We start from the raw sequence: 15786 nt of genomic DNA on the forward strand, positions 1-15786 counted from the left end.
AAACGGTCAAACCGTCTAGGACGAGTTCGAAAAAGTAGGTTTTTCGAACAATTGAATATAGCGAAAAAACTAAACCTTACGATTTTTGAATTTTGGACTTCATTCGACTCGGCTTGAGCCAAGGATTTAGAGGGAAAAATTCATTTTGTGGCATACTGTTCAAAAGTTATTAGCATAAACATGAGTGAAACTTTGGACAAGTGGTGGCGCTAGAGAGTTTGAGTTAGAGACTCCAAATTTGGTGTGTTTAGTATTGACACTGTCTTCTATCAGTGTGCCAAATTTGACAACTTTCCCGCAAGCAGTTCTATGGGCTGCCATAGACTTCCACAGCGGAAGAAGAATAAGAATAAGAACGCTAACGGATACGCACCTTCGGTGCTTGGCCCCTAATAAATACAACAAAAGATTTTCTTGCGACCTTACGTGAAGTATTATGACAAAATGCATTATGAAGAAGAATTGGACCTGTTCTGCAGGTGCATTAGAGCTAATATTAGCATCATGCTTCATTAGACATTTGCTTGAACTTGAGTAAAACGGTAAAAAAAAAAATTAAAAAATGTAAAAAATACACTTAAAATAACCTTATCACCGAATGGTTACAGATATTTGTAAAAAAGTTTAGGAGGGTTAGTTTTCAGAAAATGTTTAGCACTATCTGCTTGTAGATGATGCTTGGTTTCCAAAAAAAAAAAAAAATAATAATAATAATAATAATAATAATAATATATATATTATAAATTATGTAAAATGTTATTTTTATATTTCTATAAAGTAAAAACTTATAATTTATTTATATATTTATTTGTTTATGTACAGGTCATCAGCTATGCTGTTTAGTGGAATCGGCATTAGTCACCGAAAAAATTTCAGCAGACTGTGTGACAGAACAGTATCCTGTAAGTAAATGCATGAGACAACATTTACATTTACACTTTATTAAACAAGCACAATGTGAGAGGATGAGAAACACGGTGGTGAATTATAGTTTCATACAGTTTACAGCAATGGAGAGACATCCAGATAGAGAGGAGGAGTAAACGGGGACTGAGGTGTACAAGACAGATGTCAATCTGAAAAGAGAGCGATCACAAACATTTGTGGTAGAGACAGAGAGAGAACGAGCAAGCAAAGGAGAAATCAAGAAAAACGTAGTGCAAGCAAGCAGCCCGAGGAGAGGCTTAGTAGTGTACTGCATGGACAGTCTACAAATGCTTTAAAATGTTTCCATAAAGAAGAGAGTAAAATTGATCCACAATAATTTTTTATATCAAAAATATATCAATGGGTCTATGACTACATGAAATAGAGAAAGCACATACAATATTAAATATTTACATTTTGTATGTGAGTATTTGTCAAATCCTTATATACACAAAAATTTAGTCCCAAACAGTACAACCATGAACGCAACGTTGACAGAACATTGCAGCTGTGCGGATCACAGAGGCGCAACGTAATTCCAATGTTGTCAGGATGTTGGTGACCGCTTGGGTGAAGTCCCTGTGATAATGTATAGTCTGATTGTTTCGAAGTGCTGTGTGTTGATGTGCTTATAGAGAGAATCATGCACTCCCTTCAATCGCTCCCGTCAGTGGGATTTTGGTTTCCTCTGTAAAAATGCAAAACATAACATCTCGAAAAAGGTGCGAACAAAAAAAAAAAATCAGGCCTCTGCGAAGTTGTGCTGACCGCTTTGCATCGACCATTTCTGAAAAACACAAGAAAATGCAAATGATGCTTCATGAAGTATAAGAATGTGACAGAAAGAAAAACAGAAACACTTGAAAAAAGGTTATTTTAATCATTTTAGTACATTCATTTATTCTTTTCTCAATATAAATTTGATATGGCATAATTAATTAACTGTAAATTCAATGAAAATGTAAAATACATATCAAAAGTTTGGGATTAGTAAAATATATTATTTCAATTTAAAATAATGGTTTTCTACATTAATATACTATAAAATATAATTTATTTCTGTGATGCAAAGCTGAATTTTCATTAGCCATTACTCTAGTCTTCAGTGTCACGTGATCCTTCAGAAATTATTCTAATATACTGATTTATTATCAATGTTGGAAACAGTTGTGCTGCTTAATATTTTTTTGGAACCCGTGTTACTTTTTCAGGATTTTTGATTAACAAAAAGTTAAACATTTATTTTCTCTGTCATAAAGTATTTATTCAAAATAGAAATGTTTTCCAAAAATGTGAGAGACCCTGGACCACAAAGCCAGTCATAAGTCGCTGGGTTATATTTGTAGCAATAGCCAAAAATGTATTGTATGGGTCAAAATTATCGATTTTTCTTTTATGCCAAAAATCATTAGGATATTAAGTAAAGATCATGTTCCATGAAGATATCTTGTAAATTTACTACCATAAATATATCAAAACTTAATTTTTGATTAGTAATAAGCATTGCTAAGGACTTAATTTAGATAACTTTAAAAGGCAATTTTATCAATATTTAGATTTTTTTTGCACCCTCAGATTCCAGATTTTTAAATAGTTGTATTTCGGCCAAATGTTGTCCGATCCTAACAAACCATACATCAATGGAAAGCTTTCAGATGATGTAAACATCTCAATTTCACAAAATTGACCCTTATGACTGGTTCTGTGGTCCTGGGTCACATTTGTCAATTTTAATCAATTTAACACACCCATGCTGAATTAACGTATTAATTTCTTTCAAAAAAAGAAAGAAAAAAAAAAAAAAAATGTACCTGACCCCAAACCTTTGCACAGTAGTGTATATTGTTACAAATATTGAAATATATATATATATATATATATATATATATATATATATATATATATATATACACACACATATACATATATACACATACATACATACACACACACACATTTTTTTTTTTCTTCCACACAACTATTGACAGACCTGATGTTTAAGAGCTGCTCTGCCTCTGGACTTTTGAGCCTGTGGCAGGACCAGATTCCTCACTGTGTCGTTTTCCAAATGTCTGGAAGGTGCTGCTGTGTAGCCCTCGTCCTGACAATGACATTTAAAAATTATAACACTGACTGTAAAATCTGTAAGGCATTAGACTGCCCTCTGGTTAAATGTGGAGGTCATTACCTGGCTGTACAGAAGGACCAGATATCTGCTGTGATTCTTGCCTGTAGCATATTGTGCTACTAGTGTTGCCTGAAAAACCTGCAAGATAAACAATCATGACATGTTTTGCATATAGAAAAATAACACTACTGCTGAGATTTAGTGACAGATTGTTGATAATTGCAGATATAGCGTTAATACCTTGAGGTGGCATGCTGCTGCTTGTTTGGTGGTCTCCTTGTGAGTAAACCATCGTTCTGCCATGCCATTCACCTTGAGAATAGCCTGAGATGAATGAAAGAAAATCTATTAGATATAGTAGTGTGCATGTTATAATTAGTTAATTCACAGTTTAATTTTTCATTTTTTAATTGAAATTAAAATGAAAAGAGATGCCTAATATAGTGTAGCATGTATAAAATATAGGGAAGTTAGGGAGTGTCCAAACCTGTAGGTGCATTGACTTCTTTGGTCACATCTCCTGTTTGGAATCCCTTTATGGTTGTGGAATTCTCATTATTGCCATTAGGGTTGGATGGCACCATTGCCAGCAGTCCTGTAGGGAGAGAGGCATCAGTCAAAGAAGAACACAAACTTGTTCCATCCAGATTCTCTGCTATTTTTCTGCTAATCCAGGCATCCAATCATACACAATTTACAAAACTCCTTTCAAAAATCAGTCCTCAATATCCAGTAAATTTATAAGGATTAATCAGATTTACATCATTATGTTTTTGTAGGTATAAGTCTTTAGCTGTTAAGAAATATATTCAGAGAGTGATGTATGGGTTAGTGTGGCATTTTCTTTTCCCTTAGCTTTTGTCTTACCCAGGCCACGGTAGCAGGACAGTTGCTGGTAGATCTGTTTCATACGCTCTATGTTGAGGCGGCTTGCCTCGGCGTGATGCACCATGGGTTTGGGGTAGTGTACACCAATTATACATTTGGCTGCTTTCTGGACGCTTTCAGGAGCATTCCAGGGGTCGTAGATATACTTGGCTGGGAAACCCCTTAACACTGGCAAATATCGCCTTCAACAGATAAAAGAGAGTAGATTTTATATATATATATATATATGGGTCAAAGTCAAGATGTCCCATTTTCGTGTCCACATCAAATTACATTTACAAAAGTGATTTTAAAGCATATTAAATGCAAGTAAAAGTGTCTACTTTAATGTTTCAATGTTTTTAAAGATATTTTTAATAATAATTGAAATGTTCTTTGTTTTCGCTGTACAGTTGCAACTCACCGTATGTAGTCTCCGTTGGGGTCGGTGCGGCGGCCGAAGCCCACGGGACAGTAGCAGTGGAAAAACTGCTGGAAGAAGGAGCTACAGGACAGCCACATCCAGCTTCCTGCATTCACGCTCCAGTCTGCATCCAGCAACAGCTCCTCGAAAACCTGTGAAGACACATTCATGAGAGTGCTGCCACTGAAGTTCTGTCATATTAGTAAAATCACAATGATGAGCTCCTCATACTTTCATGCCCTCCTCCCAGCTGATCCACAGGTCTCCGCGGGTGAGGAAACAAGCGACTGCGTGTCGGGCCAGATGATGGATCCAGCCCTCTTGTCTCAGTTGGGTCATGATGGCATCGATCCAGGGGAAACCTGTCCTGCCCTCAGCCCACTTGGCCAAAGCCTCTGGGTTTTTGTCCCACGGGATCTGCACGCAAATAGGGTTGCCTTCCATCTTGTCAAAGCGTGGGTTGTTGGTGGCAGCCGTGTAGAAGAATTCACGCCAAAGTAATTGGCCATAGAGGGACAGAGGAGGTGAGCTGTTCTTTTTGACCTGTGGAGAATAAGTTATCATTCAGCTAACTCTCTACATGTTCCCCGAGTCCGTTTAACATTAGCAGCATCATTTGAAATACAGTGACATACAGATATGATAACATGCTGACCTTTCTGTAGAGGTCTGTGAGTTTGAAGTAGAAGAGTCGACAGGAGAGGCAGCCGAACCTTAAATATGGACTGAGGCCAGTGGGACTGGCCAACAGCGAATTGGCATTCATTCTTGGACGCTCAAAGTTGGCCACCCAAGCCTAGAACAAAAAGGTTTGTTATGAAAGAATCATTAATTTACTGCACTCATCAATACGGATGGCTAGTGGCCAGTTTGTCTTGCAAACTTTATATTTAGTTTTCTGTGATTTGTTGAAAATGTAGTAAAATACATTAAAATCAGTACTATTGTTGTATGTACTGTCACTTTTGATCAATTTAAATGCATCCCTGCTGAATAAAAGTATTAAAAAAAAAAGTATAAATAAATTAAATTAAAAAATGACACCGAACTCTGAATGTTAGTGTAGATGGTGAGGATTTTATATGATAATCTCGAAAGCATCTGTTAAAATGGGTCAGCTTATTAACAACTAACTAAATATAATTGCTTTCAAGAAAAAGTAGATTTCTGAATATATATAGTTGGTTTAGTTATATTTATAACATTTTAATCCTACAGCTATACATGTGTGATTTATGGAGTGTCTCCAACCTTCCTCTCCAGGTGCCTCTCCAGACGAGTGAGGGCCTCCGTTTCTCCTCCAGGCCACACAGCTGAGGACAGACCTTCTGTGTCAAAGCCTGTTCCAGGAAAAGCATAAACAGTTACCCTTTTTACCGTGAAGCTTTTAAACAAAGACAGTTTGACTGATTCCCATGATGTTTAAGGATGCGTTACATGCTTCATATAGGTGAGTAGTTAATTACTCTTCACATTTTTACTCTAAAAAAATTGCGTCAAGCTAATGTGTAAAGATAGAAGACTGACCAAGCTCTTCCAAAGAAGGAACCCCGAACTTCTCATCATGGTCTTCAGAGACCGGTGTGGTGCACAGCCCCATGACTTCTGCTGTGATGGTCTCTGTCGGGGTCTCCACCGCCTCCATCTTGCTGATGAGGGTCTGGAAGCGCTTGTACGTGAGCGGAGACTGGCCTCCATTCAGCTCGATGATCCTGAGAGACGACAATCCACCAGTGAGTAAGAAAGAGAATCTCAATTACAGTTGACTCTGCCTTAAAAATGTTACTGGCCAACTGTTGCCATCCACCATATCAGACAAGCTTTTCTAATCTTTCTCATGTCAGTCTCTGGTAGTCCTGTGTGTTTGAACAGGATTTAAGTACAGACAGAATTTTATAAAGGTGAAAATACGATAAAACATTGCTGAAGAGGGACTTATATATAGACAGTACATACATACACAAAGTTTTTATCCTGTTTCCAAATTGTTTGACAAATCTTGATAATATTATTATTATTATTATTATTATTATTATTAAGAACACCTACATTTGCTCCAAGGTAAATTAATGTTTAAAAATTTGCATAATGATTTAAGAAAGTTCTGTAAAGCGAGCAGTGGTATTCAAGGGGGCAGAGCTTAGCAAAAGGTCAGTTACATCAAATTAAATATAGACCAAAAGTTGCAACAAAATTTAATGGATTTAGAAGTACTCACTTGTCCAGATCGTAGAGCGTGTGAGAGATGCGAACTATCACCTCCACGCCTGCCTCATTGGCCAGCTTCTTGATGGCTGCATCTCGCTCCTTTCCAAATGGCTCAGAGTCGTACTCGTAGGACAGACGAGTAATGTTCCACTCCTGGATGCATTACAAAATCATACTATTAGGGTACATAAAATATTCACCCACAGACACAATAGTGAAAGAGAGAGCCAAGATTAGATGAAAATGACACCTTTAAAGAGCACTTTTTTAAAAATTTCTAATTCAGCATATTTCATAAATCAGAAATGTTATCCTGGTGCAAGATTATTACTGTACTGAAATGTAACAATTTAGTCAACTGAAACCTTAAAGAGCCTGGGGAAGACATCAGTGGGCTGGCCACGGATAACAAAGAGTCGTGAGTTGAGTTTGCGGAGGCTGGCGTCCAAGTCTTCCAAACACTGCAGTAAAAACCTGAGCAACAAGAGACATGAAATGTATTTATAGCCACATACTGATAGATAATATCATGCAGATAATATAAGTCTAATAATAAGGCAGTTATACGCACAATAGCTATTGCAATGATATTGCACTGTGCAACAGAATATATTGAACTGTAAAAAATTTAAAAGAGGGCAAGGCATCAAACAGGTATAGGGTAAAAATAGAAACTATCTGCTGACAGAATTGCTATAATTATAGATTACTACTTGCTGGAGCTACAACGTATTGCAAAAGGTTTCAACCTCACCCATTTTTTTGACAACAATTATGACAAAATCTAATTTTCTGTGATAGTTTTTTTTTTTTTTTAATAAACACTCAAACTCAAATGAAACATTTTAATGTTGCTTTTATTAAAAAATTATTTTCTTATATTAATGTGTGTGTGTGTGTGACCCTGGACCACAAAACCAGTCATAAGGGTCAATTTTTAAATTCAAATTTGAAAAATCAAAGCTTTCCATTGATGTATGGTTTGTTAAGACAGGACAATACTTGGCTGAGATACAACTCTTTGAAAATCTGGAATCTGAGGGTGCAAAAAAAAAAAAAAAAAAATATTGAGAAAATCGCCTTTAAAGTTGTCCAAATGAAGTGCTTAGCAATGCATATTGCTAATCAAAAATTAAGTTAAGTTTTGATATATTTATGGTAGGAAATTTACAAAATATCTTCATGGAACATGATCTTTACTTAATATCGTAATGATTTTTGGCATAAACTAAAAATGTATTGTTGGCTATTGCTACAAATATACTCGTGCAACTTATGACTGGTTTTGTGGACCAGGGTCACATTTGATAAATCTTGATACATTACAATAACCGATTAATTACTCCATTCCTGCTTTGCAAAATAGGGGCAAAACATAGGAAATACAGAACTAATTTTGGCACTATTGCCATGATTATGACTTACACAGCCATGCTTTCAGTGAAAGAAACTGCTAACTGAACATTGATATGATTATTATGCACAGAGCTGCCATTAAAACCTTATATAGCTGTCATTATGTGTACAGACACTCATTTCATCATTCAAGAGCTGCACTCCAATGACCTTGAATTCATTGTTCTGCTGTACACAAAACTGAATACCTTTTGAAGTTTTGAACCTTGGACAAATCCAATGATCATTTCATCCTTAACCCTGTATCTTGTAATCAAGACTTAACATTTACAATTATTTATCCTTGGCATTGCTAGCACATTTGTTTTACCGGTTGAGCTACAGGAACATTTATTGAATAAACTATGAATGGCGCAGTCCTGTATAAAATTCACAACCAGAATGCTGTGGGTGGTCGTGGGGCCAAGATACTACTAATACTAATAATAGGTTACTACTAATGTGTTGTGAGGGGTTTTTAATGTGTTAATATGTGGTTAATAGAATGGTTGCTTACTGGTCCAAGTCAAAAGAGGCCAGCCGAGTCTCTCTCAGATATGACTTTGCTCCTTCCTACAGTGTTGCAATAGGTTTTCATGTCCTATTATTAGTGTGGCGTTATCTGCCAAAGTTTTTATATTGCAATTGCAAGCATTAATATTGACTGATTGTTTGATTCATTTTTAGGCACTGGATGGGAATTTAACAATGACAATTGTGGTACATTGAATAATTGTATTTTATGTTGATTCAGTGAAGTAGTGAGTTGTCTAAAAAATTCTGTCCATGTTCAGATGAAGACTTAATTATTTCAGTCTTATTCTCCCATTGGTAAATTGGGTTATTAAAAAGAACCACGTCATGTGAGCAGTTTGTTCACATAATGTACAGAACATTTTATTTCTGGTGTAGTGCTGTTGAAAAGTGGTGCAGGAAACCCAATGGATCTTTTAAAATAGCTAGCAACAATGAACTGAAGAGCACTTGGCCATCATGCAGTATGTTATTGACCCAGAAACCCAGTTCCTGATGTCTGTAGGATCTCACATAACCTCAAGAGCTGAGTAAGTGAAAAACTCCGTTCTCCAAAGCTAAACTGTCCTCAGCCTCGTATAATCCTGGCCAAACTATACTTGATCTCAAATGAAAGCTCTCTAAAACTACGGTGTTATCACTGTCAGACAAAAGAATGTTATGTAATATGTATTTCGAGGATTCCTGTCTGTGTCTTAGTTCCGACATTAGCTTAATGTGTCTTGGAATGAGAGTTTTGCATAATCTTTAGTACAAAATCCATAATCCATTTGACATATGATAGTCATGTTTCTTTCTGGACTGTAAAATATCCATAAGATGCTAAAGAAAGTGGCCTGATGCTGTACAGAGTGACCAGTCAAATATTTATTTAGTGTCACATTGATTACGGTCTGTTTGAGAATGATTCATCATGGTTCTCTGATAAAATGAATAAACCAAATGCAAGATGAGTGAACTGAGTAAGAGGGATCTAAATACCAAAGACTCTGGCATGGGATGTTTTTTGACTTGGCATAAATCTAGAAAACACATTCTGGTGACCCCTTGATATCATGGCAGGTTTACATGGGCAAGCACCATTCACATTTATGGAATTTTTCGTTATTTTTTCCAATTCTGGGAGAAGACAAGATAATATTCCTGTATTTTGTCAATTGAGATCTGACTGAGATATTCTTTAGTATTCTGAAGTTACACAACAAAATCAAACAGACTTATTAGTCAGCAAGAGAAAAGACAGCTCTTATTGGCTGAGACCAAAATATTGATACTGCCTGTAATACATGTAATGCAGTATAATGTACACACACTGTAAAAAGTGACAAGTTGACTTAACTTAAAAAAATTAAGTAAATAATAATCTTTTAAATAAAGTTAAGTGAACTTGATAATTCACTTAACTTATTTTATTTATTTTTTTATTAAAATGTACTTAATTTTAAGGCAAAGGGTTTCCTCAATTTTTTTTTAAGTTAAGTCAACTTATCACTTTTTACAGTGCAGGTTTCATCTCTTGGTGGAGGAAGCATCATGCATTTGATCAGAAATACAGTTGAAACAGTAGTATTGTTAAATATTATTACAATTTCAAATAACTGTTTCTATTTCAATACATTTTAAAATGTGGCATTATTCTTGTAATGCCAAAGCTGAATTTTCAGCAGCCATTACTCCTGTTTAGTGTCACATTATACTAGAAATAAATCGCTATTTGCTGCTCAAGAAACATTTCTTAGTATTATCAATGATAAAAATAGTTGTGCTGCTTGATTTGTTTGTGAAAATCAAGATACTTTTTTCAGGATTCTTTGAGAAACAAAATAAATAGTTCAAAATAACAGCATTAATTTGACATCAGAAATCTATGGTAAAATTGTTCATGTCTTTACTGTCACTTCTGATTAATATAGTGCATGCTTGCTGAATAAAAGTATTAATTTCTTTCAGAAAAACCCCAACTAATCTTACTGACAAACTTTTGAACGGTAGAACAAAAACACCTAATAATGCAGTCCACATGTAGCAGGACGCAGCACACAATACAAACGTTAATACATCAGATTAAAAACAGCTGTGTTTAGACGGCTGACAAAAAAAGCTGTGACCAGCTCAACTAATACATTCGGGACCAGAAGTCTAGAAATAGTTCCGAATCGGTTTCTTCTTGCGTCATTTAACAAGTTTTCGAAATCTGAAAGACATGGAAAAAGATCCAACATTTTCAACATGCTCTCAGTTTTGAGATGTTTACAGATGATTCATGCTGCAGCAAAACAGCTGTCCTTTTATTTCCGTATTGTTGTATGATTCTGCCTGCTCTGCATCTGCTCACAGGAAACATTATCTTCTACACGGCAGTCAGCGACAATGTGTAAATCCCTGTCTAAGCCATGGCCTCCCTCTCTTTGTCATTGACTCACAGCCGTATGATCGGAATCAAAGACCGTTGTCTCTCAGTCGTCTAACCCAGTGACACACAAACAGAACCCGGGTCAGACAGAACACCACAGTATCATATTATACGTCAAGCTGCTTTGTTGTTGTAATGATTGCAGAGATAATGCAGTGCATCAAGTTCAAATGTGAAATTAAAGTGTATCAAGTTTGTGGTGTATGTTAGCAGTCAGTTTTATAGTTTTATTTTTTCCAAAATCTACTAGTCAGTTTACCAAAGCTGACTGATTTTACAGAGCCAGTAAGAGATAAATACACCTTCAGGAACCAAGCAAGCATAAAAAACTACATCTTGTAAATTTTACCATCCATTTTTCCCAGTTTATGTAAGCTAGGTGGGTCCTACCAGAGCCTATTTTGATTCCACAGTGAATAAAGTGGGTCACCACAGCTGAGCACGTTACTAAGCATTTTGTAGTAGTCATTATTATCACCCTTTATTATCACACTGACCCCTTTTCCTAACACAATGGAGACACAAGAGGGCGGATGAAGGCGGGTTACATCATCACACAGCGTTCAATCATATCAACTGTGTCGTCCAGCAGTAGACCTCAACTCGAGTGTGCACATTTATAGAAATGGACACACATGCTCACATACCACATGCTATAGCAGCGGTTCTCAATTCCAGCCCCCCCCCCCGCTCTGCACATTTTGTGTGCATCTCTTATCGCTTCTGACGTTTGTTCTATTCGAACGCAAGTGCGCTGCGAAGTGAACATCACAGGATATTCCGCCATGATTCCAGATCGAAGCGAGCATATATGTTCCATTTAAAGGTCATTAAAGTGTACAAGACCTGAATTTAAATTGTATTTATTTATTTACATACATGCATTTTTGTCACACTCTAGTAAGTTTTGTAAGAAGTAAACTTCAATGGATTTCGAGGATTGGAATTGAGAACCGCTGTGCTATAGTAATTGGATATATTGCACAGGGTGTGAAAAGCTTTTTAATACAAGCACAGCTGTTTATCATTTACTCATCCCCAGTTGTTCCACACCCATATGACTTACTTTTTTAACGTGAATCAAAAAAGGAGATATTTACAGAATGTCCAAGCTGGTCTTTTCCGTACAATCAAGCAAGATTTTGAGTGAATATTATATTATATTTCAGTCTGTTCATCACTGAAATCTATTATAAGACTTAAATATAGTGATACCTTTTTTGTCCTTTTTGCAGCTTACAGGCTCAAGTTCCCATCTACTTTTATATCATGGAAGAGCACATTTTTCAGAACTCCTTGTGTTGGAAAGTCAAAATGTTTGGAATGACATGAGGCTGAGTAAATAAGACACATATTTGTGTATGGATAAACCATCCCTGTTTTAAGTTTAAGAGATGTATAGCAAGCTAGGTGTGGAAGACTGATGCAAGGGTCTGTTTTATGTAATACTGCTTGTAGTTGAGAACACAAAACAGAGACTCTGTAACTAATGCATTTGTCTAGCTTTTTGTATATGCAAATTCCATGAAAATCTCTTCTTTTAAAAAATAACAATATATTTAAAAAAATAAAAATGATATTACTTGAACACAATTTCAATAGTCTGTCCACGGCCAAAAAATAAACCTCCATGTGCTGAACGTTTAGCAGCAACTCCGTGACAGTTTAAAGGCAGTTGAGTTTTATCTCATCATTTCCTGTGTGAGACCTCACTGGGAAACCGGCTCAGAAAAAGTTTATGAACGCATATTAAGAAATGTTTGTCTCCACTTTGAAAACTAAAATAACTTTACATATAAACCTTGACTTGTTTTAAGTCAGTGTTTTATAAAAATGTCATTCAGAAACCTATGCAGAAGCGCCCTCCCACTGATGGACAAGCTGCAATCTGCCAATAGGACCTTGCTCAACCAGTCAGTAGACTCAAAACATAGTTTCTCTTTAGTAATTCAGCTACAATAACATATGGCAAAAATATGCACTGGCTGCGATCAGTCATTCATTTTATCATTATCATTTTATCCCACCAGTCTATAAATCCACTAAATAACCACTGCTAAACTGCCAACACTAAGCATCACTAAAAGAAAGTATATAAGTCCAATATGTTTTGTTATTACTACACTGTAAAAAAATAAATAAACATTTAGAGCCAACTTAAAATTAAGGCAGCCAGCTTCAGCAGATTTTTGAGTTCTCTCAACTTATTTTTGTTGGAGATTTTTTAACTGTCTCAACTTTTTGTTGTATAAACTTAAAACAACAAGTTGAGAAAACTCAAAAATCTGCTGAAGCTGGTTGCCTTAAAATTTTAAGTTGGCTCAACTTTTTTTTTTTTTTTTTTACAGTGTAGGTAGCAGTTTACCTTAAGAGTTGTATTATTTGTAACAAATTATTTGAAATGCATATGCAAACTAACTGAGGTTCTGCTATATCATGCAAAATTATTTAGAATAGTTGCAGATTAAATAGCCTAGATTAATAGAACATATTACAAAATGCTGAATGAAACAAAATAGAATAGCATACAATAGATTAAAACTGGATATAATCTATTATGATAGATTAGATGAGAATAGATAGGAACAGAATAAAAAAAAAAAAAAACAGTAGAATAGACAATCAGTGGAATAATAGAACAATCATAATAGAATGGATAGGTCACAGTAGAATAGAATGGTAACACTTTAAAATAAGTTTATTTATTAAAATTAGTTAACTACATGAACTAACAATAAAAATATAAAGTATTTATCAATTTTAGTTCATGTTAATTTCAACATTTAAATAAAAACTTAATGGACCTATCTGACATTGAACAGTTGCATGTTTAATACATTTGTTACAGTTTGCTTTGTTAATGTTAGTTAATGGGACCTTAATGTAAAGTGTTAGCAATGATTTTTTGTTAGAAACAGATGATTATTAGTAGACTACTCCAAATAAGATTTGTCAATGCATTCCAAGCACAGATATTATATAGGCTAATATTTGGCGTCCGATCCCTTACCTCCACCTGCTGATGCCGACGTTGGAAGATCCGGCGAACCAGGGGTCGAGGATGTACACACAGCGGACAGTGTGCGCTCCCAGGATAGAGTCTCTGAGTGAAGGATTGTCGTGGAGCCGCAAGCCCTTCCTGAACCAGTGGACCGTATTTACCACCATTACTCCACTTCAAGTCCCTTCAACCGTTTGTAGTATGCTGGGGTGCTTTGATATAGACCTCCTTCGCGTTGCTCTACTACACACTCCAAAGGAAAAACTGCTTTCAAAAGCGTAGAAAACGACTAGTTATCTAATGAAGTCACTATATATGCGGGTTCAAATTATTCTGGAAAAAATAGTTAGCCTTGCTCTAACAAAACACTTTCCATCTTCACGTCTAATGATTTGAAACACGACCACAGTTGAAGCATTGGGGCGCACGCTGGTTAAGTTACCCGCGCAACAGCCGAATACACGACCGGCTTTAGGACCCGGACGCAACGCAAAGTACACTTCCCCTGTTGTATAACTTGTTTTTCTGAATTACCCAAAATAATCAACAATACTGTACATGTTTTATATCTCGCCTGTGAAGCAAGTTGATCTGTGAGTTGACTTGAATGTCAGTGCGCGCAGTCTTCCAGTTGAAGTCAATTCGGAGACGTGCGAGCCCTAAAACAGCGCGATTATGTAAATATTAATATTGGCCCGAGCCCTTTGTGACCGCGTTACAGGCAACTGGCGCAAAATGAAGCAATATCCCGCATGAAGTGTGATCTCATATTAGGTATTCAGCGTGTCTTGGTTGTTTCCTTCAATGTTGCGTCCACTTGTAAATATTTTCCCAAGGAGAATGTTCCATAGACTTTCAGCCATGCAATTCAGTCGCTCGACTAAACTCCACCTAGTTGATTGCGCACATGAAATACCATGGTCTGTTTGGTCAAGCCCTAGTGTGACGTACTTGATCCTCAGTCACGTTCCTTTGGTGTGATTAACCAGTTATACTTGATAAAACGCTGTTCTTTGTTACATATCGTCTTATTACATTAGTCTTGATATTGTTAATGTTCATTTGCACATTTATGCATGTAATTACAATGTTATTGTTTATAAAAACTGTTCATAAAATTGTAAATATTACTGAAAATTGATGTATGTGCAAACTGCATATATAAACATTGCAAGGTTTGATTTATACATTGCCACCCCATAAAGACCACGAAGGACTCTAGTGTTCGGTCCTCGAAGCTGATTGGCTGGAGCTGCAGTACCCGGATGGGCACATGAGAAGCGACATGAGCAAACTCGTGTCAGTGCGCTGTGTTTTCCTGAAGCAAGATGGCACTGTTGAGACGAGCTGTTAAAATCACATTTTTTCAAGAATTGTTGGCAGATATTTATTTGCTGTAGTTATTTTGGCATTCTTTACACAATAGAGGGCATCTGTTATCTGCATGAATACAATTCTGGTCATATTCCTTACATCTCTTATCATTTTTAGCAAAATTGCATTTTGTTTACCATTTAGTTGTCGATTATGCTATTGAACATAATAGATATTTACTTACACTGCAAAAGTCAAAATAATAATGATCCTGTAAATATGTCAAGCATCAGTGTCACTCTTTGTCCCTGGTTTGTTTACAACTCACTTTTCATGGAGGAAAAAAAAGCCTCCAGGTACTGTAAGGTCTTTGCTTTCCCAGCATACTCTGCACATTTAAGTTTCGATGCTCCAGCTTTGTCACTGAGGACAATTAAGATTCTAGACTCTCATTGCTCTGCACGTTTTGTATGTCTTTCTTATTTAACACACCTGATTCAGATCAGCTCATTAGAAGGGAGCTCCATGAACTGAATTGAGTGTGTAAGATAAGAGAGACATACAAAATGAACAGT

At 36.0% G+C, this 15786-nt stretch overlaps 1 protein-coding gene across 1 annotated transcript; it reads right to left on the reverse strand.

Moving 5' to 3' along the window:
• Nucleotides 1–885: 885 nt before the first annotated feature.
• On the reverse strand, nucleotides 886–15637 carry cry1a (cryptochrome circadian regulator 1a). The gene is made up of 15 exons (XM_058774244.1): nucleotides 15540–15637; nucleotides 13907–14147; nucleotides 6920–7028; nucleotides 6565–6707; nucleotides 5874–6058; nucleotides 5598–5686; nucleotides 5002–5142; nucleotides 4578–4889; nucleotides 4347–4498; nucleotides 3923–4125; nucleotides 3543–3650; nucleotides 3296–3379; nucleotides 3116–3193; nucleotides 2918–3028; nucleotides 886–1714 (listed from the first exon to the last, which is right to left on the reverse strand). The coding sequence occupies exons 2-14, from the start codon at nucleotides 14062–14064 to the stop codon at nucleotides 2925–2927; spliced, it is 1866 nt and encodes a 621-aa protein (XP_058630227.1). The 5' UTR covers nucleotides 14065–14147; nucleotides 15540–15637; the 3' UTR covers nucleotides 886–1714; nucleotides 2918–2924.
• Between the last annotated feature and the right edge of the window lie 149 nt (nucleotides 15638–15786).

This window comes from Onychostoma macrolepis, chromosome 04 (genome assembly GCF_012432095.1).
Source record: "Onychostoma macrolepis isolate SWU-2019 chromosome 04, ASM1243209v1, whole genome shotgun sequence".
NCBI lineage: Eukaryota > Metazoa > Chordata > Actinopteri > Cypriniformes > Cyprinidae > Onychostoma > Onychostoma macrolepis.